The 26347-nt window shown below is 28.3% G+C and overlaps 5 protein-coding genes across 5 annotated transcripts in view; 1 reads left to right on the plus strand and 4 right to left on the minus strand.

The window, feature by feature from the left end:
* LOC101239095 (uncharacterized) overlaps positions 1–8760 on the minus strand; it is a 49898-nt gene extending 41138 nt beyond the window's left edge. The window contains exon 1 of the mRNA XM_065792557.1: positions 8563–8760. Within this exon, the coding sequence (XP_065648629.1) occupies positions 8563–8613 (51 nt within the window). The 5' untranslated portion in view covers positions 8614–8760. The remainder of the gene's footprint in view (positions 1–8562) is intronic.
* An 822-nt stretch (positions 8761–9582) lies between these two features.
* On the minus strand, positions 9583–11169 carry LOC136078525 (zinc finger MYM-type protein 1-like). Its single transcript, XM_065794302.1, has 2 exons — positions 10720–11169; positions 9583–10572 (listed from the first exon to the last, which is right to left on the minus strand). Exons 1-2 carry the CDS (start codon positions 11167–11169, stop codon positions 9583–9585), a joined length of 1440 nt encoding a protein of 479 aa, XP_065650374.1.
* A 55-nt stretch (positions 11170–11224) lies between these two features.
* LOC136078526 (zinc finger MYM-type protein 5-like) lies at positions 11225–12139 on the minus strand. The gene has a single exon (XM_065794303.1). The coding sequence runs from the start codon at positions 12137–12139 to the stop codon at positions 11225–11227; it is 915 nt and encodes a 304-aa protein (XP_065650375.1).
* Positions 12140–15547: 3408 nt separating this feature from the next.
* Positions 15548–17134, plus strand: LOC136078527 (zinc finger MYM-type protein 1-like). The gene is made up of 2 exons (XM_065794304.1): positions 15548–15997; positions 16145–17134. Exons 1-2 carry the CDS (start codon positions 15548–15550, stop codon positions 17132–17134), a joined length of 1440 nt encoding a protein of 479 aa, XP_065650376.1.
* Positions 17135–18187: 1053 nt separating this feature from the next.
* LOC136077995 (uncharacterized) lies at positions 18188–21019 on the minus strand. Its single transcript, XM_065792559.1, has 2 exons — positions 20843–21019; positions 18188–19946 (listed from the first exon to the last, which is right to left on the minus strand). Exon 2 carries the CDS (start codon positions 19938–19940, stop codon positions 19110–19112), a length of 831 nt encoding a protein of 276 aa, XP_065648631.1. The 5' UTR covers positions 19941–19946; positions 20843–21019; the 3' UTR covers positions 18188–19109.
* Positions 21020–26347: the final 5328 nt, after the last annotated feature.

Here is a 26347-nt window from a genome sequence, read left to right on the forward strand (position 1 = left end):
TAGCTGATGACTACTGCTTTAAGTAATAAGCGAAAGTTCTCATGCAGTTTTTACTTACACCGGTCTGTGGGTGTTTCTTCTGAAAAAAAGTATATTTTTTGGCCTTAGCTTACAAAATGTAGAGAAAAGCATCATCTCTCCGTAGGTTGATTGAAAAATAGAGTAAGCCTCTCTCAAATACAGTGTCAAAAAATATTTTCTCGGCTTTTTTTCTTTCCTTTTTATTGAATCATTTAGTTGGTCTTTAATTTTTTGTCTACTAATTTTTTTTTTTTTTTTTTTATTTTTATGAATCCTTTACTGTGCTGAATAATTTATAGAATTATTTAATTCATCTTTTCAAACAAATTTAAACTGAAATAACTTTCAAAATACTATAGTTGTTTTTTGTTGATCTTATTAAAGAAAATTGAGAACAATTTATAAAAAAAGTAATTTATATCAATATTATATTCATGTTAAAGGCATTTATTTTGAAAAAAAAAAATTTATATATGGTATTTATGTTTTAATTCCAATCCACACCAATTATTTATTTTCTGATTTTTTTAAATTTAATGATGGGTCATTCCATATAAAATCATCCAGACCATGACACCCTTAAGTCTTAGAATTTGTTCATTTTTACCTCGCTTGCAGTTCATATTAAAAAAATAATAACTGCAAAAATTTTAGTTAAAAATACACATGGGTTCCAGAGAAATCGTCAGTTGAAATAATACTAACTCATCATTTTAGCGATTATCTGAAGCAACTACAAAGCAACTTTGACATATATTATCTTCATAATGGCTTGGGGAATTCGAGGAATCCAAAAATAGCACCCTCAAGACTTGATTGTTTCAGGAAATGCCTCATTTATCCAATTTTGTTCAAAATTATTTGCTTGTAAATTAATGATTTTTGGAGGTGAAATGAAGAATGTGGCCCAGAATCCCGAGTAAAAAGTTTACTTGTATATCATTATTTCATCTTAGGTCTACTGAAAAAAATTAGATTCATCAATTGTCTCTCTAATACTTGATCAAAATTTCCATTTAAAAATAGTCTTTTTAAAAAAATTTAAATTTTAAAAGGAAAGCAATTGAAATATTTTTTTAAACATTTATTTAAATAAAACACCAAATATTGTCATTTAGTGACTATTTTAGGACATTTATATTCATATGCAAAGGGAGGGCCAGAGGGACTCTGACTAATTTTGCCCCCCCCCCCCCCCAATCTCCCTGGATATTCAATATGGAGGAACGTGGCATTGGAAAAAGTCTTAAACTTTCATTGCCACAAAACTGGATTTTCTAGAAAACAAGGTTTTGTTCAATTCAAAGATCTTCCTTGTGAAAAACAAGAAGAAATAACATGGTGATTAAATTTAAGGGAAAAATATTGTTCAATAAGAATTATATGTTGCTATCACGAGCAGTTCTATGGGAAATATTATGAGAGAAAAATTACAAAGTGTTGCAATCCTTTTGAAACACACAAGAAAAGTAAAAAAATTGCTCTAAAAGCAACACATGATATAATTGAAGCCCTGACATCGATTATTCGTTTTACAATCAACGAAATCATTCACAACACACTTAAAAAAAGAAAACTAACATCACGTTGGATACCCCTCGAGTTAACTGATCAAAATCGCAAGAATAGAGTTGAGGCATGTAAGGAAAATTTAGCTCTTTTCAGAAACGGCCCACAGAGACTATGTGATATTATTACAGGGGATGAGTCATGGTTTTATTTGAGACAAGTTAGACACAAGTCGGCTAATGCTAGTTGGGTCGGTGAAGGTGAAAGTCCAAGAACTATAGTAAGATGCGACAGGTTTCAGCCGAAAAACATGTTATACATCTTCTTCAAAACAACAGGTGTTGTTCATTTGGGTTATGTTGAAAAGGGAGATACCATTACTAGCGAATATTATACAAAAATTGTTTGAAACCTCTTATATGTGAAATAAATAAGCAAAGACCTAAAACAGGCACTCAAAATTTCAAATTTCTCTATGATAACGCTCGACCCCATGTGACTGAAACCATCACAAATTGTCTAAACCAAGCTGGAATTACAATAATTCGCCACCCACCATACTCACCAGACTTAGCTCCATCCAATTATTGGCTATTCGACTTGATAAAAAAAAATCTTGATGACAATACTGACGTCGAAAATCAAAAAACTCGCATAACGAAGCTACTTCAAAGTATACCCAAAAAAGAGTATAAAAAAACGTTTGAAAAATGGCTTGAAAGGATGCAACTTTGTATAGATAACGATGGACATTTTGAACATTTGATAAAATAAAATTTAAAAAAACTCTTCTTTTTTTTTTTAATAGGGGAATTCTACGAACTTTCCTAACAACCTAAGTATTTTTTGTGACTTAGTGAAGCCATTTTTTTTTCAATGTGTTTCTTAGTGAAGTCATGATTGATGCAAGGCGTATTCTTGATAAATATTTCAAAGTACCAGTGTCGTGCTGATTATTTTTAGAAAGAAGATTTCTTTATTATTCATTCCCTAAAAAAAAAACTAAATTTTATTTGTAAGGTAAGAATTTTATGTTTTTAACACACGGTTTTTGTGGGAAAGATAAGTCAGTCCATTACTCAGTTGTTTTAATTTTAAGATATATACCCTGAAAAATTATAAGCATTTTTGTAAATATTTTTTTTGTTTTTTATGATGGTTAGAAATAATAAACAAAAGACAAATGATAGAAATTAAGATGAAAGCAATAAGAAGTTAGTTATCCAAGCTGTCAAAATTAAAGCAATCATATTACATAAAGCTGCTAATGAATATTTGGTTCCATAAGATTCTCTAAACAGAAGAGTTAATAACTCAATAAAAACAATGCCTGCTGATAAACTACACAAAAAACTGCTTGGTTCTTATAGAAAAGTGTTATCTGATGCCCAAGAAAAAGATTTAGCTCAGTATATAATCGAAATGGAGTTAGTCTTTTATGGTCTATCAATTAATGAACTTTAAAAAGTGGTGTATGACTATGTTGTATGCAATAAAATAAACCATCCATTTAATACTGAAAAGAAACTTGCGGATTGAGATTTTATAGTTTGATTTTTAAAACGACAACCCTTTTCGTCTATTCGAAAACCTGAGACAGTATCTATAAATTTTTGGTTTAAATAAAGCTACTGTTCAAAGATATTTTGATAATCTGGAAAAGCTTATTTACCAAAACCAATTTGAAGCAAATTGCTTCTACAACTGCAATGAATCTGGACTAACATGTGTTCACAACTCTTTAAAAGAAATATATATATATATATATATATATATATATATATATATATATATATATATATATATATATATATATATATATATATATATATATATATAATGTAATACAATATAGTAATGTACAATATAATATAATAATAGGTCATAAAGGTAATAAGTGAAAAGCTGAACATGTTTTATTTGCCTTAGTGAAACACCTATTTTATTCTTTTTTTTTGTATTTATTTTCATTTTGTATTGTCTATATTTTTATAGTTATATTTTTACAGGCCAACATGTATCTTCAGTAACTAGTGGTGAGAGAGGTCAAACAACAACTGTTATACTAGTTTTTAATTGTGTGGAACACTGCATACCTCCTATGATTATTTTTAAAAGAAAACAAGTGCTAGATTCATTGGTTGATGATGCACCACCAGGAACAGTTAGACGCTTTTCTAAAAGTGGTTGGGTAGAGACAAATCTGTTTATGGATTTTATAAGACACTTTGTAATACATGCGAATTGTAGCACTACAAATAAGTGTTTGTTAATTCTTGATGGTCAAAAATCACACACCAAAAATCTTGATCTTCTCAGTTATGCTAGCAATAATGTTTTGCATATTTTATCACTACCACCACATACTTCCCATAAGCCCCAGTCACTTGATCAAACCATAATCAAATCTATGAGCGCTTGATTATTTGAATTAGATTATTTTGAAAATCCATGTTTATAAAATAGCAATATAAACATAACATTTAATAAAAAAACAGATATAAATCCTGAACAATCATCTGCAACTAATTCTTTAATTGGGTCAAAATGTAATTCAAGCGTTCAAATATCTATTGCTAGTTTTTCAGTTGATGAAATAAATACGTTGTTTCAATTTCAAACTTTCAACAGCTTTTTTTTACTGATATATTACCAATTCCAACTATCAAAGTAAGACAAGAAGAAAAAAAAAAGGAGAAAAGCCAGAAATTTTGACGAGCTCATCATATAAAAAAACTTTTTATGAGTGGTTAGAAAACACCAAAAACACGTTAAATGCAACAAGAAAAGAATATCAACATAAATAAAAAATATTTCCACCCGTGTATTAAGCGCTTTGTACCAACTACCTTAGAGCAGGGCTGGAAATAATGAACTTTTTATTCCAAACAATTTGTCCAATAAATAATTAGTTTGGCGGACATGTTTGACAAAACCTAACAAAAAAATTTACTTAAAGGAAAGACACGCTATCGCACGCTATTCCTGACTACACACTTAAAATTTTGTTTTTGTAACTTGACCGCGGTTTGCTGCATGCAGTTTGCATGTTTTGACAACTTGACGTTTCAAAAATGTACTAAAAAAGTAAATAAATACTAAAATATAAACTTAATTTAATAATAACTAATTGTTAAGTTTTATATAAATAAAAATTTTCAAAAAATGAATTAGTTCAATAAAATGACGTATTTATACACAACATAACTGTGTGTTCAATTTTATTTCCTGTTTTGTATAAAAAATAAAAAGTTTAAAAAAGTCTATCTAATTTTGTGCAATATAGTACAAATACTTGTAGAAACCCTAACAACTCAAAACATCCGTGATTTTCAGATTTTTAAAACAGTTTTAAAATTTACCTACTAATATCAATCGACTATTATTAACTTGGTATACATTTTTTCAAATTAAGTTCCCATATATCCAATCATTTAGCAAGAAAAGTATTTTGAAAAAATAGCCTAATTTCTTTTTACAACTTTACACATATTACTCCCATATATAAATTATATACAACACTAAAAAAGTTTAATAATATTGCTTCTTGGTTGTTATAGTTAGCCCAGATGATTTGCAACACTCTTAAATTAAAAGCAACTGTAAGCAATAGCGAATTTAGATATTCTTTAATAATGTATAGTAATAAAAGATCACAAAGCATTGTAGCCTAATAAGCTATTAGAAAAAATCTATAACCTGATGTCCTCAAGTGTGATATAATAAACTGGTTATCAAAAGCAATAACTCTCAACTTACCACACCTTTATGAAAAACTAAGTGTAAAAAGGTAGAAACAAGAAAGATTGCAAACATGCAAGTTCATGTTGTTGTTTATTTCAATTTCAAAACTCAATACATGTTTGTTGATATATAGCTTTTAACCTGAACAAAATACTCGTTATTGTATTCTATAATTAATATAAAATGTGTATCCTTTAATAGCAACTGATGGTAAATAATATTAAATAAAGCAGCAAACTTTGATAAATTTTATATATTTATAATGCTAATAATTCATTTTACATTATATACTCCAAAAGAAAATGAAAATATGTCTGCTCTTAAAAAATTAGAAAAAAAACCTTAAATTAAATGTACTCCATATTTACAAATTTTATGAATAATTTCATTATTTAATTTTTGGTATAACCAAAAAAAAAAATGTTCTCCAAAACCAAAAAAAAAGTGTTCTTTTTTTAATTTCTGTGAATATCTCTTGTTTAATAATATAAAAACAGAGATGCGTCATGTTTTATTTTGATGTAATATTAATAATTTTTTAGAAAACTTGCTTCTTCAAATGTAAAAGGTAATTTTGATGAAGTTATTTTTATTACAAAAATTGCCATAATTCACCTTTATTTGGTTGAATTTTTTGACTTTATTACTCAGTAAAGTTTTAATGTTCAGTAAAAAAACAAATATCACTTTTTTTGTTAAATTTTCCAATAGATTATTATCCAATTTATTATTCAAATTATTTCCATTAGATTAATATCCAATTTTCATCCTATATAATATATATAAAGAAAAATATTGATGTATGCCTTATCAGCCTTCTCAAAATTTAGGTTGAACAGTAACTTCTTCAGGGTTCGTAGATTTATAAGGAACATGTAAGCTAGTTTGGTAAAACATCTGTAAAAATTTTTAATGTTAAACTGTTTATAATTAACAAGTTGGTATAAAGATGCAGTAACGAGCTTAGAACAACCTCTGCCTAAGCTTAAAACTTATACTTTGCATATTTTAAGTACTTTACCAGTAGTGAGAAACACATTTAGAAATCTTTCAAAATTGCACACATGCAAATTCAAGTGAAATATTTCAAGAGTTTATACATACAAAACACATTTTATAATAGCAAAAATATTTATAGCACGACAAATTATTTTGTTCTTTTTTTTGATAATTTTATTTTCTTTTTTTTATTACTCTTTTTTCATTAAAACTTTTGATTTTAACCACTTAGTTTAGTTTATTAAATCTTTTTTTTTCAATTACTACAATACAAAAAATGCCACAATCATTTGCCATAATCCACTTTTATTTATGCCATAATCCACTTTTATTTGGTTAACTTATTTGACTTCAACATTTTTTCTTGCTTTTAATGTCAGTGTTTATATGTAACTGTACAAAAATTACTGTTCTGTAGACAAACATAAATTTCACTTCTTTTGTCAAATTTTCAAATATTTTATAAATTAATGTAGCCAGCCAAAAAAATTTTAAATTTTTTAAAAGTTTTTAATGGCTTAACACAATGTTTTATTAAAGTTATGTAATAAAAAAATATTTCAGCCTCCTCCAAACTATGGTTGAAACAAAGCGTGAAAACAAAATCTCCTCAGCTCATATATATTGAAATGGAACATGTAAGCTAGTTTTGCAATTAGTAAAAATTTTCTTTTTTAAAAAAATCTAATTTTCAACTCTTTATAATAAACATGTAAATCAGTTTATATGTAAATAAAGTTCTTCACCAGTAGTCGGGTAAAACTGCATATAAACTTTGTATGCAAAAGTGCTTCACTATGAGTCTCGTACAACATACTTATATAAACTATGTATTTGAGAATACTTTAAGGCTAAGAGCATATTTTAAGAGAAACATATTTGTAGATTTTTTCAAATTTACTTTAACACATTTTTTTTTTCGTTTCTTAAAATTAATAATAGATAAAATCTTCATCACCAAGATAAACTTTATTGAAATTTTGAAATTCTTACGAGTGAAAGTTCTCTTGTACAAATAGATTTTGATACATTTTAAATACTCTGAAGAGTAATAAAATAAAATGAATTTCCTGTGTTGATAGTAATACATGACTTGTATTGATAAACTTAGTATATCATTACTTTGAAATTTATTTCAAAAATCTGTTTGTTTTGATTTTAAATATGATTTTTCAACAAAATCGCATATGCCTCTCTTTCAAAATCAGCGAATCAGATTGTTCATTTTTCTGCCTATTCTGAGCCTTTATAGGGTTTCAAAATATGCGCGCCGGACCATGTCCAATTTCCAGTGGCTATTTCGTACTCGCTCGAGTACGAAAGATATATTAAATTTGTTTTTAAAACATGCAAGAAATAGTTGGAAAAAAAAATGAAAAAAAAAACTTTTTTACATGTCTTAAAACAATATTTGTTTTTAAATTACCTCGCATATTAAAATAAGTCTTTAAATTGTTATCAAACTTATTTTCAACTACTATTGCATAATTAAATAAAATAAATTTTAGTAAAACTAATTTTTTAATTTTTTTTTAATTTTTTGCGCCTATATATAAATGTTGTGATAAATCTATTAATAAAAATTTAGGAGAATGTGGTAACCATGAGTGGCACCATTGTCTTCATCTTTTTTTGTTCTTACTTTTTTTAAACTACATTATTTTCTACTTAGATAAACTTCTTTTTATATTTAGACTAGTCAAACTTCATAAATTATTGACTATTTTCATCTTTGAATAAAATCATTTTCCCAATCTTTATCGTGATGTTTCACAAAATTGAACATAGTTTTACACCCTCTATCAGAGGAAGGTGGAAACTTCACTTTGTCATGACTTTTTATCGCTAAAAGATAAGATAAAATTTAAAACCTGTTGTTAAAATTAAATTTAGAATAATTGATAAAAAATATGTTAATAACTCATTGTCCTCGTGTAGGGGTAGGGGGAGCAAACTTTTTGGGGCATTTTCGTTATTTGGCTCCAATCACCGCGTTTATTTGAAAAATTTTATTATTTAACATAAGCATAAACATAAATAATTTTGGAGTTTGCACAACAACGTGTATATAATACGCATAACTAACAACTATACAAATAAATATTTAAAAAAATGTTTGCTTATATATTTTTTATCTATACATTATAATATGTAAAAAAAAAAAGTTAAGGGTTAAAATGTTTATCATTAAAAATATGAAAGTTTTTGATAAAATAAAGCCTAAAAATATTGTTGCGAGAAAAAATCGCGAAAATATTTATTCTTTAAAAACATAAATTATTTACTTACTTGTGCAATTGCCAAAGATAAAAAATTTAAAACAGAAAAACAAATTAGCATTTTTAGCTTCTGTTTTTTAAATTAACTTTTAAATAACGTTTTTAAATTGAGTCTGACAATAAAGTTTAAAAATTATAAAATATAACAATAAGGAAGCTTTGCATTGAAATAATATTGCGTTTACATAATTTGAAGCTTATTAAAAGTAAATTGACGTTGTTAAATTTATCAATAGCAATAAAACCGTTTTTAACAACCACGATATTTTAATTATTTATTGAATATAGTTAAAATATTTTTGCAAAACCATTCTGTGACATTTTAATAATGGCTCGTTAACAAACCATCAAAATACCATCGTGTTTTTATACCAAAAAGCACGAAATAACTTCCGCTTAGTTATTAACGAAGTGTGAAAGTTGCGTAGTTTTCGGGGTTTTTTTGTCATAAAATAATTGCTTTTTATTTATTTCTTATTTAACGCATCGTTCTCCTTTAAGACAAGATATTACAGTAAAAACTCGAACCTCCAAAGGACCAAGGAAAATGGTTCGACTTTTATTCACTTTGGCCGACAAATGTTCGGCCAAAGTGAATTTCCGTTAAGTCGAACATTGGCTGAAATGAGATATTAGTTCAAGTTAAGACGATTTTTATTTATTCAATGTTAAAGCATAACATTAAAGAATATTAAATGTACATTAAACACCATCATACTAATAAAAGTGCAAAAAATGTTTCTACGAAAGGAATTACGTTTTGTATTTCGTAATCTCTTAATAATAAGAAAACAAAAAAAAACAATTTTTCGGTTTTTTTTAATTTAAGTTGTTTGCATAGTTTATATTGTCGTGAATTTCTATGCTTTTTTAATACTGCCGTGTAATTTTGTGCATCGTGTTTACCAGGGCCGTCTTAAGGCCATCGGGGGCCCTAGGCTAGACTTAATTTGGGGGCCCCCTTTTTCCTTAGTAAAAAAATTAAATCAAATACTAAAATAGGAAACATTTATTAAAGCAATGATAAAATTTACATGTGACGTTTACGTGATTTTTTTCTTGAAAATTCTTCAATAATATCATCAAAATCAATGGTTAAAAGAACATCTGATTCAATTGACATTAACGACAAACAGTTCAATCTTTCTTGCAGCATGGTTGAGCGGAGTTCATTTTTTATAAGTTTTACTTTTGAAAATGATCGCTCGCCAGTGCAATTTGAGACCATCATTGACAGAAAAATTCTAAGGGAAATTTCAATATTTGGAAAAGTTGATTCCAAGTGGTCTCTTTTTAATGTTGAGTAAAATTCTGTAAATGAATGTTCATCTTTTGAAATGTAATGTTTAAATTGCTGGCACTCAAAAAAAAGTTCATTTTCATTTATGTCCTTCTTATAAACTTGTGCTAGGTTTGAACAATGGTCTTTTAGTTCAACATTGGCAATTGTTTGAATGTTTACTAGAAATCCGAAATTGTCATTGATCTTCTCATATGCTGATGTTCTTTTTTCTAAATTTGATGTTAGTGAATCAATAACAGGAAGGTATGTTTCAATTTTGAATTTATAACTTCCCTGAAATTCCAATTCTTCAGCCTCACCATCAAAGAAGGCCATACGTCGGCTTCTTTTTTTTGTTCTTTTTGAAGAATCTCTGTAGTCAGTGTTTGGAAGCAAGATTTTGGCTTTTTCCTGGTAATTCTCAAATTGACTCCTCAAATCTTTAATGAAATGCAACAATGACTTTAGAATCCGAACTGCAACATCCAGGTTTAAATTTTCTTTCTGTAAAATCTTCGATGTTTCATTAAAATGACAAAGAATATCATTCCAGAAAATTGTCAGAAAAACAATCTCAAAAGTGTTCATTTTCGTGATGAGATTTTGAGCATCATTTTGAGTTTCTTTTGACTGACTTATGTCCTTGATCAAAAATTCAAGTGCTTTTTTAATCTCATCATAACTGTCATGCAGACAAGTCACAGCATCTGCACGTGTTGACCATCGAGTTCCAGAAAGCTGTTTGACAATTTTTTTGCCTTTGCCAACAAAAGACAGAAGCACTTGCCAACGATGAGTTGATGCAGAAAAAAAGTTGTAGAGTCATTGAACAAAGTCAAAAAAAATAATTGCTTCTAAACAACATCCAGCTGCACTGTTGCCAACCAGATTTAAAGAATGTCCAGCACAAGGAATAAACAATGCTGATTCACTTTTGTTTTTAATCCTCTTTTGTAGGCCTGAGTACTGTCCTGCCATATTTGATGCATTATCGTATGACTGCCCACGACAGTCAGATATTGAAATTTTATTTTCTTGTAAAAAATTCAAAACCACTGTTTCTAAATGTTCAGCTCCATGCCCGTGAATGGGAACAAATTGCAAAAAACGCTCAACTGGTGCCAAGTCTTTAACATATCGAACTGTAAAAGTTAATTGATCTACATGTGACAAGTCTGGAGTTGAGTCAACGCTGATTGAGTAGTATTTTGCTTTTTTTAATTCAGAAATTATTTCGCTCAAAACTTTATTTCCCATTAGGCATATAGACTCCTCACAAATATTGGCGGAGAGGTATGAAGTATTACCTTTTCCAGAATTTCCATGTTTTTTCATGTGTTCATGTAGGAATGGGTCAAACTGGCTAAGTAACTCAAGAGTTCCTAAATAATTACCATTTTGCTCTGAACCAATGGTTTCCACGAAATGGCAATCCTCTTGATGACAAGAACTTTACAACTGCAACAATTCTTTTCAGCACATTTTGCCAGTACAATTGTTTGTTATGTAACTGTTTTAATAATACAGAATCAAGCTGGCCACTTTCTCTCTGCCGACTGGAGTAAGTAAGCATATTTTTGTGATGTTCAGAACCATTCTCGTGTCCAGATATACATTTTAAGGCATTTTTCCAGTCATCAAATCCAGTTGTGGAAAAATTAGAGTGTTTGCTGGAGAATAAGGTACAAGCAAAGCAAAAAACAGAACCTGTTGAAGGTGAGTATAATAGCCATTCACGATTGACAAATTTGCCATTGTGTAGTTCACGTCTAAAGCAAGATTTTGATAAGTACCTTTTTTGTCCGCAACTCAACCTTTCCGAATTTTTGAAGCTCCCATCATTGTTCTGGCACATGGACGGGCCATTAGAAATCCAAAATGATTGAGCTTCTTGGGATAACTGATGCCACAATGCTGGGTCAGTTTCTTGAGTAGTTTTTGTTGTTGCGTTTGGATAAGTTTTAATTTGATTTGATTCTGGCTCCTGTGCTGGTTCTGGCTCCTGTACTGGTTCTGGCACCTGTGCTGGTTCTGACTCTTGCTCTGGTTCTGGCTCCTGCTCTGGTTCTGGCTCCTGTTCTGGTTCCAGTTCCTGTTGAATTTCTAGAGTTTCATTTGGCAACAAAGCACTATCAATGCTTACGAATTTTGAAGTTGGACAAAGAAATACATCTTCGGACACAACAGGCTTTGACTTTTGTACCAAAAGAAATGATGTCAAAGGAAGATATTTTGAAATGTCTTCTTTTGCTTTAGCGGCTTTTTTCCTCTTTGCAGCACCACTTTGATAAGTCCGATTAGACATGTTAAATGACTTTTTTTCAAAACAGATGTTTTAAGTTGATCACAGCAATTTCAAATTCAATCTAATGGGATATTTTAAGTGCTTGTATTTAACACTTCTTATCGGAAAATTTATGTTTATTTTTGGACGCATGCATGCATTTTTGCTTATCAAGAAAAAAAAAATTCCCTAGGGGGCCCCCAAACTGAAAAACTGATACTTTTCTAAAAATAATTTAAAAAAATCTTATCAAAAAAAAAATTATTCCCGAGGGGCCCCCAAACTATGATTTCTTCAGAAAATTTAGAAATATAATTTTTTATTTATATAAATTTGAAAAAAAATCCAGACACATTTTGGGGGCCCCTACAAATCGGGGGCCCTAGGCTGCAGCCTACCTAGCCTATGCGTTAAGACGGCACTGCTATTCGGTAATCTGGCTCTAGAGTTCAGCCTCAGAACCAGATTAAGTATTGTGGTCCGAGCTCCAACGCGTTCTACGCCTATGATATCAAACAGTTTTACAGTTGGTTAAACAAAAAATCCAAATTGTGGATCTAAAAATATAGCATTTTTATAACTAGATTTTTACTATATTTGTGTTAAGCTTTTTGAAACACCATGAAATTGGAATAAGATGATGTATGGTTGGGTCATATATCATTTTATTAGTAGTTTCATTTATTTCGTCGTTAAGAATATATACAACGTACAAATATGACAAAAGGAAATGGCTGGAGCAAAAAGAAGGCATCAGTTAACCTTATCACCGAGCCCCATTACAATCGTATTTTACAAGTCCGTAAAATATTAAAAAATTTTAACAAATCGTCAAGTAAAAGAAGTTAAGAAACAAAAAGTTACTAAAAAGTTAAAAGTAAACCTAGTTAAGAAAGATAAAAATTATTCCATTCATTACGCAAAATTTTATTTTTTGGTGCTGTTTAGCGTTTAGTTATTAAGTGGCCCTAAGTTTTATTTATTTATTTTTCACTTTTTTAGTTTTTATTTTATAATGTTGACTAGTTTCTAAATGTAGCTAGAAGAAAAAAACAATAAAATGAAATCCCAGTAAGCCGAACACCAACTTTTGTTACCTCGAACTGTTTCAATTGGTCTCTTGAAATCGTTTAATTAAAATATTATTAATATTTAGTATTAATATTTATATACTACTTAAATCTCAGGTTAGGTCGAACCTCAGATAACTCGAGCTATGTTAAGTCGAACCATTTTTTCGTCTCATTTCAGCAAATTTTTTCGGATAACTCGAACTTTTTTTTTGGGAAATTAAAACAATCAAAATGAATCAATTAATTTTTTTTTTGAGAAGTCATTCCATGTAAGACCTAAAAAACTAACCTATTTTTTTCTTTAATTTTCGTTGTATTTAGATCTGAAAAGAATAAATCGTTATCAAACATAAAATAATGCTATAATAAAACTGTTACCAAATAAATCATAATAAAATATCGATAAAAACCAATTAATTTAATGAACTTCTCAATAAAAGCTCGCATAATTACTCTATAGTAAAGAAGTCATTGCTAAACTTTTTTGAATGTTAACTGTTTAGTTGACTGCTGATTATTTTTTTTATCCATTTATTTAACCATAAAACTAAATTTATTCTTACATAATTAGGTTCGGTGTAACTTGTATAGTTAAAAACTAGCCATTGGAGTGATACCTTTATAAAATAAACAAATAAACCAAATAACAAACAACAAAAAGTAATAATATAGATGGTCCAAAAAAAATGTTTAAAAAAAGCAAGACTAATAACACAAAAAAGGGAAAAAGTGAATAGGCTGATATGAGATATGAGGTGGTGAGAGTCAAAGTGGTATAACTCATCAAAACCCTAATTTTATTATTACCTGTAAAAACATTAACAGCTCAAACAGTTCCAATAAATAAAACAGTCTTTTATTAACATCACCCAATATTTTTAAAATCTCTAACATTAAACCTGACTTTTTGCAGTTAATGGGATAAAACGCTCTGCCCTGAAAAGTTGTAGTGAAGTGAGTTTAACCACTTTGACTCTCATCATCTCATATGATGAACGAATAAGATAACACAACGTTTAACAATCAGAAGGGTGATAAAAAACAAAAGAAAACAAAAGGACGTGTTTAAATATTATAATGAGACAAAAAATAAGAAATCACTTGAGTAATAGCAACAATAATAAAAATAACTAACAACAATACCACAAAAAAAATACAAGACAATATAAATAATACACAAATGTACACGTCAATAAAAACCAGTGCCGTCTTAACGCATAGGCTAGGTAGGCTGCAGCCTAGGGCCCCCGATTTTTAGGGGCCCCCAAAATGTGTCTGGATTTTTTTTCAAATTTATATAAATAAAAAATTATATTTCTAAATTTTCTGAAGAAATCATAGTTTGGGGGCCCCTCGGGAATAATTTTTTTCTTGATAAGATTTTTTTTAATTATTTTTAGAAAAGTATCAGTTATTCAGTTTGGGGGCCCCCTAGGGAATTTTTTTTTTCTTGATAAGCAAAAATTCATGCATGCGTCCGAAAATAAACATAAATTTTCCAATAAGAAGTGTTAAATACAAGCACTTAAAATATCCCATTAGATTGAATTTGAAATTGCTGTGATCAACTTAAAACATCTGTTTTGAAAAAAAGTCATTTAACATGTCTAATCGGACTTATCAAAGTGGTGCTGCAAAGAGGAAAAAAGCCGCTAAAGCAAAAGAAGACATTTCAAAATATCTTCCTTTGACATCATTTCTTTTGGTACAAAAGTCAAAGCCTGTTGTGTCCGAAGATGTATTTCTTTGTCCAACTTCAAAATTCGTAAGCATTGATAGTGCTTTGTTGCCAAATGAAACTCTAGAAATTCAACAGGAACTGGAACCAGAACAGGAGCCAGAACCAGAGCAGGAGCCAGAACCAGAGCAAGAGTCAGAACCAGCACAGGTGCCAGAACCAGTACAATGGTTCTGGCACCTGTGCTGGTTCTGACTCTTGGCGAATTTGCCAATCGTGAATGGCTATTATACTCACCTTCAACAGGTTCTGTTTTTTGCTTTGCTTGTACCTTATTCTCCAGCAAACACTCTAATTTTTCCACAACTGGATTTGATGACTGAAAAAATGCCTTAAAACGTATATCTGGACACGAGAATGGTTCTGAACATCACAAAAATATGCTTACTTACTCCAGTCGGCAGAGAGAAAGTGACCAGCTTGACTCTGTATTATTAAAACAGTTACATAACAAACAATTGTACTGGCAAAATGTGCTGAAAAGAATTGTTGCAGTTGTAAAGTTCTTGTCATCAAGAGGATTGCCATTTCGTGGAAACCATTGGTTCAGAGCAAAATGGTAATTATTTAGGAACTCTTGAGTTACTTAGCCAGTTTGACCCATTCCTACATGAACACATGAAAAAACATGGAAATTCTGGAAAAGGTAATACTTCATACCTCTCCGCCAATATTTGTGAGGAGTCTATATGCCTAATGGGAAATAAAGTTTTGAGCGAAATAATTTCTGAATTAAAAAAAGCAAAATACTACTCAATCAGCGTTGACTCAACTCCAGACTTGTCACATGTAGATCAATTAACTTTTACAGTTCGATATGTTAAAGACTTGGCACCAGTTGAGCGTTTTTTGCAATTTGTTCCCATTCACGGGCATGGAGCTGAACATTTAGAAACAGTGGTTTTGAATTTTTTACAAGAAAATGAAATTTCAATATCTGACTGTCGTGGGCAGTCATACGATAATGCATCAAATATGGCAGGACAGTACTCAGGCCTACAAAAGAGGATTAAAAACAAAAGTGAATCAGCATTGTTTATTCCTTGTGCTGGACATTCTTTAAATCTGGTTGGCAACAGTGCAGCTGGATGTTGTTTAGAAGCAATTATTTTTTTTGACTTTGTTCAATGACTCTACAACTTTTTTTCTGCATCAACTCATCGTTGGCAAGTGCTTCTGTCTTTTGTTGGCAAAGGCAAAAAAATTGTCAAACAGCTTTCTGGAACTCGATGGTCAACACGTGCAGATGCTGTGACTTGTCTGCATGACAGTTATGATGAGATTAAAAAAGCACTTGAATTTTTGATCAAGGACATAAGTCAGTCAAAAGAAACTCAAAATGATGCTCAAAATCTCATCACGAAAATGAACACTTTTGAGATTGTTTTTCTGACAATTTTCTGGAATGATATTCTTTGTCATTTTAATGAAACATCGAAGATTTTACAGAAAGAAAATTTAAACCTGGATGTTGCAGTTCGGATTCTAAAGTCATTGTTGCATTTCATTAAAGATTTGAGGAGTCAATTTGAGAATTACCAGGAAAAAGCCAAAATCTTGCTTCCAAACACTGACTACAGAGATTCTTCAAAAAGAACAAAAAAAAGAAGCCGACGTATGGCCTTCTTTGATGGTGAGGCTGAAGAATTGGAATTTCAGGGAAGTTATAAATTCAAAATTGAAACATACCTTCCTGTTATTGATTCACTAACATCAAATTTAGAAAAAAGAACATCAGCATATGAGAAGATCAATGACAATTTCGGATTTCTAGTAAACATTCAAACAATTGCCAATGTTGAACTAAAAGACCATTGTTCAAACCTAGCACAAGTTTATAAGAAGGACATAAATGAAAATGAACTTTTTTTTGAGTGCCAGCAATTTAAACATTACATTTCAAAAGATGAACATTCATTTACAGAATTTTACTCAACATTAAAAAGAGACCACTTGGAATCAACTTTTCCAAATATTGAAATTTCCCTTAGAATTTTTCTGTCAATGATGGTCTCAAATTGCACTGGCGAGCGATCATTTTCAAAAGTAAAACTTATAAAAAATGAACTCCGCTCAACCATGCTGCAAGAAAGATTGAACTGTTTGTCGTTAATGTCAATTGAATCAGATGTTCTTTTAACCATTGATTTTGATGATATTATTGAAGAATTTTCAAGAAAAAAATCACGTAAACGTCACATGTAAATTTTATCATTGCTTTAATAAATGTTTCCTATTTTAGTATTTGATTTAATTTTTTTACTAAGGAAAAAGGGGGCCCCCAAATTAAGTCTAGCCTAGGGCCCCCGATGGCCTTAAGACGGCCCTGCTGGATAGGGCTGCCTAATCCGGCAAAAAGTTATCAAGCGTTTAAAATTAGTACAGAATAAATAATATATCTATATAATATTTATGTATAATATATATTATACATAAACACAAATAAAAAAATAACATAAATGTAATAAAAAAATTTCCTTAAATTTCCATTTTCAAGCTCATTTAAAAGTCATTGTGTGGAATTTTAGTAACTCCGCGCTTCTAATGAATCTCATGGGGCTAATGAATCATCAAAAAGATCAGCAAAAAAATAAAAATGCAAGCACCTAAAAAACAATTGAGTTGATGATTTTGTAAGTTATATGATTAAATATAATAGAAAATTCAGTAAACTAAGATTTGTCCAAAATCGGTAAAATATTAATTTGAAGTTTATCAAAAAAAGAATAAAAGGTTTAGCAACTAACTTAATAAATGTTAAATAATCTCATACATTAAGGGACTTAATGCGTACATTTCAAACCTATTAGTTTGTACGTTTATTAAATGTTGACAAAAGGTTTACAGTATTGACTGTAAGTAAATGTCATAAATGTTAAGGTGGTACCCCGAAAAATAAAAGTCAATTTTGAAAGAAAAAATTTATTAGGAGGGGAGAGTGTGCCATGATCCTAAAAATCTATCAGGCCAATTTACTGAATATATGTTTTCATTTCGATCTCTAAAGTAACAGTACATAATAGCAAATTTTATACCCTATTATAATTCAATAATCTTTTTTTTACCAGAATATTTTAAGTAGATTTAAAATTATAAAAACTAAGAACCCTCAATTGGGATCATGGGTGCATACCAGTATGCTCCCATGATCCTACCTATATGCACCCTTGATCCTATGTGTGTATACATGTTCTGAGATCAAACTTATACCATAAATGTGTAAGAATTATTTTTAAGTCTTCAAAAGTATGTCTATAATAAATACCAATAAAGTTATTATTAATTTTACTACAAATTTATCTTTCTTAAAAGAAAAAATCAATGGAAAAAATGTTATTTTTTACTGAGACTCAACGTTTTTTTTTTCATTACTTTCAAGATCAAGTTTTCTTTTCCTTGTCATGAAGATCTTATTTTGCTTTTCATATTTTTTCTTTTTTGAGTGAGACTTTTTTTTCATTTCCTGAAGCCTATTTAGTTCATTTCGAACAGGGGTGTCTGTGAGTATTCGGGTACGCTGACGCTTACGTCCTTTAATGAACTTCCTTGATCCAGCTTTCGGAAATGGCCTAATTTTTTCTAGACTTGCTTGATGAGAGATATTAATAGAAACACTGGATAGTTGACTTACAGGGTCAGATATAGGCTGAATTGGCAATACACTACAAGCTGGCCTTGATGACAGACTTGACATCAATGATTGATTAAAAGCTGGGGCATGAACAATAGCAGAAACTGGATCAATAATACCTGGAGATGGGTTAGCAGTAATAGGTTCTGGACGATCTGTTACATATCAAGCCAAAAACTCATTATCAGAAAATATGTTAGGATTAAAGGGTTCAATTCCTGCCACAGCAAATCCTGCAGAAATAATAGACAAAGTAAAAGCTTGTGCATAAGCTTTCCTTACAACTGCAGCTATATCATATATGGTCATCGGTCTTGGATTAGATACAACCCAATCATCACAGGCTGTATTGTGATAACGTTTCAAAGGCCCATAAACTGACCGATCTAATGGCTGCAGCTTGTGACTACAATGTGGTGGAAAGGACAGCATAGTTATGCCATTTTTTTTAGCTAAATCTAAACACACAATTGAAACATGGCTCTCATGGTTGTCAAGAAGTAAAAGCACTGGATTAGCTGGTGAACATTTCACATTTTGAATAAAATGTTACATCCACTCAAAAAACATTGCACAATTCATCCAGCCAGATGGGTTTGCAACCCCAACACATCCAGGTGGACCACCATTTAACATACTTCCTTTGAAATGAACTCTTGGAAAAATAAAAAATGGGGGGATTGAGTTTCCTATTGCATTAACTGCACAACAAACTGTTACCAATGTCCCTCTTTCTGCTGAAGTTATCCTTCCAACTTGTTTATCTCCTTTTTCAGCAATTACTTTAACTGGTTTTTGAACGGTTGTAAGACCCGTCTCATCAACATTATATATGTTTTGTGGCTGAAATTTGTGTCGCAGATGAACATCTTTTAGATTGGTGAAAAATTCTCCGACTGTATAACGATTAAAAGCAGTTGCTCGTGCCATACTAGTAGCTTCTGGATTTCGTAAAGATAACTCATTCCTACGTAACATAAAACCACGAAGCCACTGTTTCCCAGCAATTTGTAAAATTTTCCAGGATTTAGGAATGCGCTTAGAAAGAGTCATTGCAAATTCATAGGCAAGTTTTCGTGTTGTTTTGGTTGACAATCCATAGTGAAGTTTTGAAGCCCTTAAAAGATAGTCTGATAAAGATGTTTCTTCTTCGTTGGTAAAGATTTGCATGGTAATGAAGTTAGGTTTGCAGACTGTACTTGGATTTAATTGACATTTCCTTACATATCTCTTAAGTGTCATTAAATTGATTCCCCTCTCTTTAGATACACGATAAACTGTACAACCATTAAGAACTGCATTAACAGCTGCTCGCATTTCATTTTCATTAACTTTACCTCTTGGTGGTCTATCGGTTTTTCTTTTTTCATGATACACCATACTTAACTGTAAAAAAATGAAAAATATTTATATAGTTTTGCTATATTCCTAATTTTTGGAAGAACATTTATAAAGATTTTTAATTATTAGAATCTACTTTATTAATAAACACACACACACACACACACACACACACACACACACACACACACACACACATACACACAGATATATATATATATATATATATATATATATATATATATATATATATATATATATATATCTGTGTGTGTGTGTGTGTTTGTATATATATATATATATATATATATATATATATATATATATATATATATATATATATATATATATATATATATATATATATATATATATATATATATATATGTATATATATATATGTATATATATATATATGTATATATATATATATATATATGTATATATATATATATATATATACATATATATATATATATATATATATATATATATATATATATATATATATATATACATATATATATATGAATACAATTATATTATATAAGAGTATTAGGAGGACAAAAAAAACACAAAATAGTATAAAATCTACTTTTAAGGCTACATTTTGGAAGAAAAAAATTTATTTAAAAACAATATGACATATTGTACATGTTACTTTATTGGTTAAACATTTTGTTTGTGTGTGTGTATGCACCTTTGATCATAGGATCAAAGGTGCATAAACGCATCAGGATCAAGGGTGCTAACCCGCTCAGTTTTTACAAAAAACTGGGCGGGTTAGCACCTTTTTTTTTGTCATATTAGATGCTTCCATAGCTTACCAAAAGCAACCATACAAGAGGTGAATAATTTAGTTACAAAATGACATAAGCAAAATTATTCAACTCAAAATAATATTAAAGATGTGGGGTTTCTTGTAAAAGTAAAAAAATTACTTTTTATCGTCAAAATCAAACTCTTTAGAAATAAATTTAATAGTGGTCTACTCTCTAACCAAAACACAATTAATTTTGAAGATGCAATATTTATAACACGCTGGTTATCAGCCCTCTTTAATAAGTTATGTAAGTAAGGAGATAAGGCTATAGGATCAAAGGTGCTTACGGATCAAGGGTGCAAGTTCTCCCCTATACGGCTCATTATTCTTTTGTTCACAGATTAAAAAAGCATTAAGTTTAACATTTTAAAATTAAATATTATCAATGTAGTAAACGTACACATCATGGTTAAACTTTTTTAATATCTATAATATATCCTTATAAAAGTTACTCTTAACTCTTATTCTCTGATTCTGAAACGCGGTAAAAAAATGGACGCCCCTGATTTTACTAGTTTTTTAATACTGTACTGTCGCATAAATAGTGTCGCATAATCGGTCAACTTATAAACAATTAAATACTTTTTACCGGCAATATAGTTTATAAAGTAGTTCTTTAATAAAATTTTCGACTTTTAATTTTAGCACAAAAGTAAATGTCTAAAAAAAAATTTAATGTTTTTTTAGACAAATAAACTGTTACTTTGAATCATTTGTCACTTAATACTCATTAAGTATGCCTAATGTATATATATATATATATATATATATATATATATATATATATATATATATATATATATATATATATATATATATATATATATATATATATATGTATATATATATATGTATATATATATATATATATATATATATATATATATATATATATATATATATATATATATATATATATATATATATATATATATATGTATATGTATATATATATATATATATATGTATATATATATATGTATACATATATATATATATATATATATATATATATATATATATATGTATATATATATATGTATATATATATATATATATATATGTATATATATATATGTATATATATATATGTATATATATATATATATATGTATATATATATATATGTATATATATATATGTATATATATATATGTATATATATATATATATATACATATATATATATATATATATATATATATATATATATATATATATATATATATATATATATATATATATATATATATGTTTATATATTTATATATATATTCAGGGGGGGGGGGGGGGACGCAGGTTTTTCGTGTTTGTAAGTGACTTTTTAACACCCATAAAACACTTTTTCGAAATATAAATGCATTATATGTAGTTATTAATATCTCATGTGTTAGTAAATATTTCAATTGATATGCAAGCTTTGTTTAATTATAACTTATTTGTAAAAACACTTTGAAGTCAAAAATAATGTTTTTCTAAAAATACAATATATGATATACTAATATGAATATAGTAAAGTAAAAAGAGTTATCTACGTGTTGTAGGTCATATTATAGATCATTAATAGATTGAACTAGAGATTGGTATTTTTCGGTATTTGGATTTTTTTTACAAGTAGAGTTCTAAAATAAGCATATAATTTAAAAAAAATTTTGTTATATAGTTATGCAGAAGTTATACAATGGTGATGGAATATATAGAATATTTTTAATAAAATTGTAAAATCACAATACTTTGCACAATAAAGTTTTTTGTGACCATGTACGTGACCATGCGTAGTATAAATTTTAAATTCGTCCGAAGGAAAACCACACATGCTTACGAAATTATTTTCTCCTTCTTTTTAGAAAAACGGATAATTCTCCCTTATGTTATTTAGTCATAAGATTGATTTTACCATTTTAACTAGTTATTAGTTAAAATGTAAAAAGCTATTATTACTAATCCGGTCAACTGGCGAGCCTAAAATGTAAGATTCTCATTACAAAATTCTGCGTTCATTTAAACAGAAAACTAGGCAATAACAAACATAGTTAATAATCCTGCTTTAAAAATTTGCCTGCATTTATGGCAGATAATAAAACGGAGACATTTTGTTTTAAAAAAATATCTCTATAATCATAATATACACAGTCATTTTTAACAGAGCTCGGTGCACATGCATTTTTAACAGAGCTTTTGAGTGTATCAAAACTACTATGACTCTAAAGTGACTGGTATTCATAAAACGGCAATGACATTTTAAATGATAAATGAATTTTTTTAAAAAGAGAAAAACGAAATATTGTAATATTTCGTTTTTCTCTTTTAATCAGTTACAATATGTAAATATTGTAACTGATTTCAACATTGTGAAGCTATTTAAATTTGTTTTCTTTGTTAAAAATGTTTTCTGCAAAAACCTGTAAGGTTAAAACAAAAAAAGTTATAATTTTTAATAAGTAAGTAACTTATAAACAAATACACTGGTTATTCCACAAATAACACACTTAGTGTTTATTGTTCTTTTACCTAAAAAAACTTTTAAGAAAAATGGAAACAAAAAAATTGTTTTTTAGGGTAGACAATTGTGTAGGTAAAATAAAAAAATAAAACAACGAGAAATGAAAATGATGGCATTGGAATAGTCAACTTAACAAATAAGCTTTAGGAAATCTAAATGCAGTGGGTTTTAAATTAAGGTTCGGAAGGCCCATGGAAAAATACTATACTGAAAATTATAAACACTCATAGGAAATGAAATTAATACAAATATTTCAGACCAATCCACAGTGGGCCAGTAACTGGACAAAAGTATAAAAACCAAAATCAGAATTTTGATGTCTAAATGGTTATTATAAAGATATTATAAAACAATTTAAAACCGTTTGTATACACATAAAGTTTTAATGAATATACTAATGCTGTGGTTGAAGTAGACGCGAATGTAAATTAGAAAAAAAATTATAAAGAGAAAAATGTTGTTTAAAAAATCAATGGAAAAAATATAATATTTACATAAAATATTGCGTATTTTAAAATATTATATTATAGCTCTATATATTATCTAGATTTTAAAAGTTATTAGACTAAACTTGGTAAGTAATTAACATATTTATAATAATTTTAAATATATCTCATATGTTATATGTTATATTTTAATGTCTAACTTTTGCTTTTAATTGATAATATGCTTTTTTTATTGCTAAATATTGCATTTATTCTCAGATATTTTAAAGCTTATTTATGTTTGCTTTAATAATTTCATAAATCTGGCTGCCACTAGGAGCCACTTTGGTTTTCTTTTACGTTTAAACGCTTTTACCTAACAAAAAATCTGTAAAATCGCTCAAAAATTTAAAAAAACGCGGAAAACATATAATATGGTCTTACTCATACTAAACGTATTACTGAACAATAATATATATATATATATATATATATATATATATATATATATATATATATATATATATATATATATATATATATATATATACATATATATATATATATATACTATATATATATATATATATATATATATATATATATATATATATATATATATATATATATATATATATATATATATATATATATATATATTGTATATATATTGTAATTCAAATTTTGTTCTTATTAATTTAGCGCTTGCCAAACCAAATGGATTTAATGATTTCTTTTGTTTGGTTTGGTTGTGGCTACTCATTTTAGATGTTGAAATGCTGTTTCTATTAAGGCTTAATGAGTGTCACAAGAAACAAAATTCACTAATTTATTTGACTTAACAGTCTGTCAATACATGAAAAAGAAGACAGTATACTTATATACAACTTTATTAAAGAACAAGGTTTGGAGTTTCAAAGCGAAAAGTTTGAGAGTAAACTTCGTTTATCTATTTTGATTATGGTAAGAGATGGATTCAAAGTAAACTAACCGGTGCAAAGTTTATTAGAAAGAATCCAGCTTGGCTTGAAAATGATTTTAATACCACATTAATGAAGGATTTTAAAAATAAACAACTCGACAGACCTACATTATCATTTCAAGAATCATCATCAAAAACAAAGAAAAGTTGCAACTTTGTCAGCTTCAAATTCTTGTGAGTTATTGTTTGCTAAGCTTGTACAACTTGTAGCATAAATTGTCAAAGATTTTTGGTGATTGTGAATGCATGGGAACAATATAACCATACAAATTTTAAAAAATTCTGTTGGCGCTCGTAAAATATGCTAATTAGAAAAACTAATTAATTAAGCTAGAATATAATTTTTTTCTTCTGAAAAACAAGTTTATCTAGCAACGTGTAATATCAGGTGTAATAACACTAGTTAATTATATTAAACTTAAATAAGTTTTGCTTTTCATGAGCGAGTATATCATAATAAAACATGTGCTAAATATTGTACATAGCAGAGTAATTCCACGTCAAAACAACCAATTTTTTTAAAAAATGCAACCCTATGTCCTTGGATTTTCTTTATATTTTTACCATAGTTAGTACATTATAAAATAAGATAAATCCCAAATTTCAAGGTCTAATCCCCAACGGTTCGTGAGTAATGGTTGTTTTAATTTTGGCTACTATTATTGTTTTGGTCATTTTTCGCCATTTTTAAATTTACATTTCTTCTTATAAAACCAAGTCTTTAAACATGTGAATTCTAAAAATAAGTGACTTAGTTAATCTTAAGGTGAGGAATTTGAATATATAAATAAAAAACTCATTTTATAATTATAAAGTACCAAGATATCAATTATAAATGTTAAAATAATGGACACCTGCCCCAGTAAAATTTTAAGGTGTGCGGTAAATTTTTTAAGCCTAAAATTTCAAACTAGATCATTGTATGTTTGAAGAACATTGTGTGAAAAAATCATATCTGCCAAATACATAGTTTTGTAATTATTTTACTTTTGTACTATAAATGTATATATATTGCTATGGTAATTTAGGAAAAATGATAATTCCTATATAAATCGAAGTGTTTCTTAAGTTATCAAAGTTTTTTTAATGTACTTTTTTATTTCCTTTTTGTTTTCTTGTTTCCTTGTCTTTCCAAATTATCAAAGTTTAATTGCTGAATTCAGACATATTCATCTAGTTTAAATGTTGCAACTAATCCAATATAAATAATGTAATTAGTACTTGTGCATTTTTAAATTTGCAAGTATAACATTTTTTAATTCATTATCAAAATGATTTCATGTGATATTGGTAAAGTTTTGAAGTCAGAATGCCATAAAACCTCATATTCTAGAAATAAAAAGATTTTTTTACTAACTGACCTAGACACTGATATTCGTCAAAACATTTTATGGAGATCTGAGTTGCGTGCTTGTGAAGAACTATTTAGCATTTGTAATCGCCATTTTCACTTCTTTGAAAAAAGATTTGAGAAGAAAAATGGCAATTGTTGTGATGTTTATAAAGTGCATAAAAAAATAAAAGGTAATTTGATTTTAAATATATGAAAACTATCTGTAAAAGTATACAACACGTATCTTAAATATCCTTTTTTTTTTTTTAGGTAAATTTACAATATCTTTAATGTTGGCTAGACACTTTGAGTCATTAGGATTAAGAGTTTTACCTGGGTGGAAGTTATGTGCTAGCTGTAAGTCAAAGGCAGTTTTATCA

Source organism: Hydra vulgaris, chromosome 03 (assembly GCF_038396675.1).
Source record: "Hydra vulgaris chromosome 03, alternate assembly HydraT2T_AEP".
Taxonomy (NCBI): domain Eukaryota; kingdom Metazoa; phylum Cnidaria; class Hydrozoa; order Anthoathecata; family Hydridae; genus Hydra; species Hydra vulgaris.

What these genes read in the sequence shown, in the direction of transcription:
- LOC136078525 (XM_065794302.1), bottom strand. Translation starts at nt 11,169, where the DNA reads ATGAAAAAACATGGAAATTCTGGAAAAGGTAATACTTCATACCTCTCC. An exon ending in CTGGACATTCTTTAAATCTG is followed by an intron (nt 10,573 to 10,719) that starts GTTGGCAACAGT and finishes ATTGTCAAACAG; the next exon opens with CTTTCTGGAACTCGATGGTC.
- LOC136078526 (XM_065794303.1), bottom strand. Translation starts at nt 12,139, where the DNA reads ATGTCTAATCGGACTTATCAAAGTGGTGCTGCAAAGAGGAAAAAAGCC.
- LOC136078527 (XM_065794304.1), top strand. Translation starts at nt 15,548, where the DNA reads ATGAAAAAACATGGAAATTCTGGAAAAGGTAATACTTCATACCTCTCC. An exon ending in CTGGACATTCTTTAAATCTG is followed by an intron (nt 15,998 to 16,144) that starts GTTGGCAACAGT and finishes ATTGTCAAACAG; the next exon opens with CTTTCTGGAACTCGATGGTC.
- LOC136077995 (XM_065792559.1), bottom strand. Translation starts at nt 19,940, where the DNA reads ATGGTGTATCATGAAAAAAGAAAAACCGATAGACCACCAAGAGGTAAA.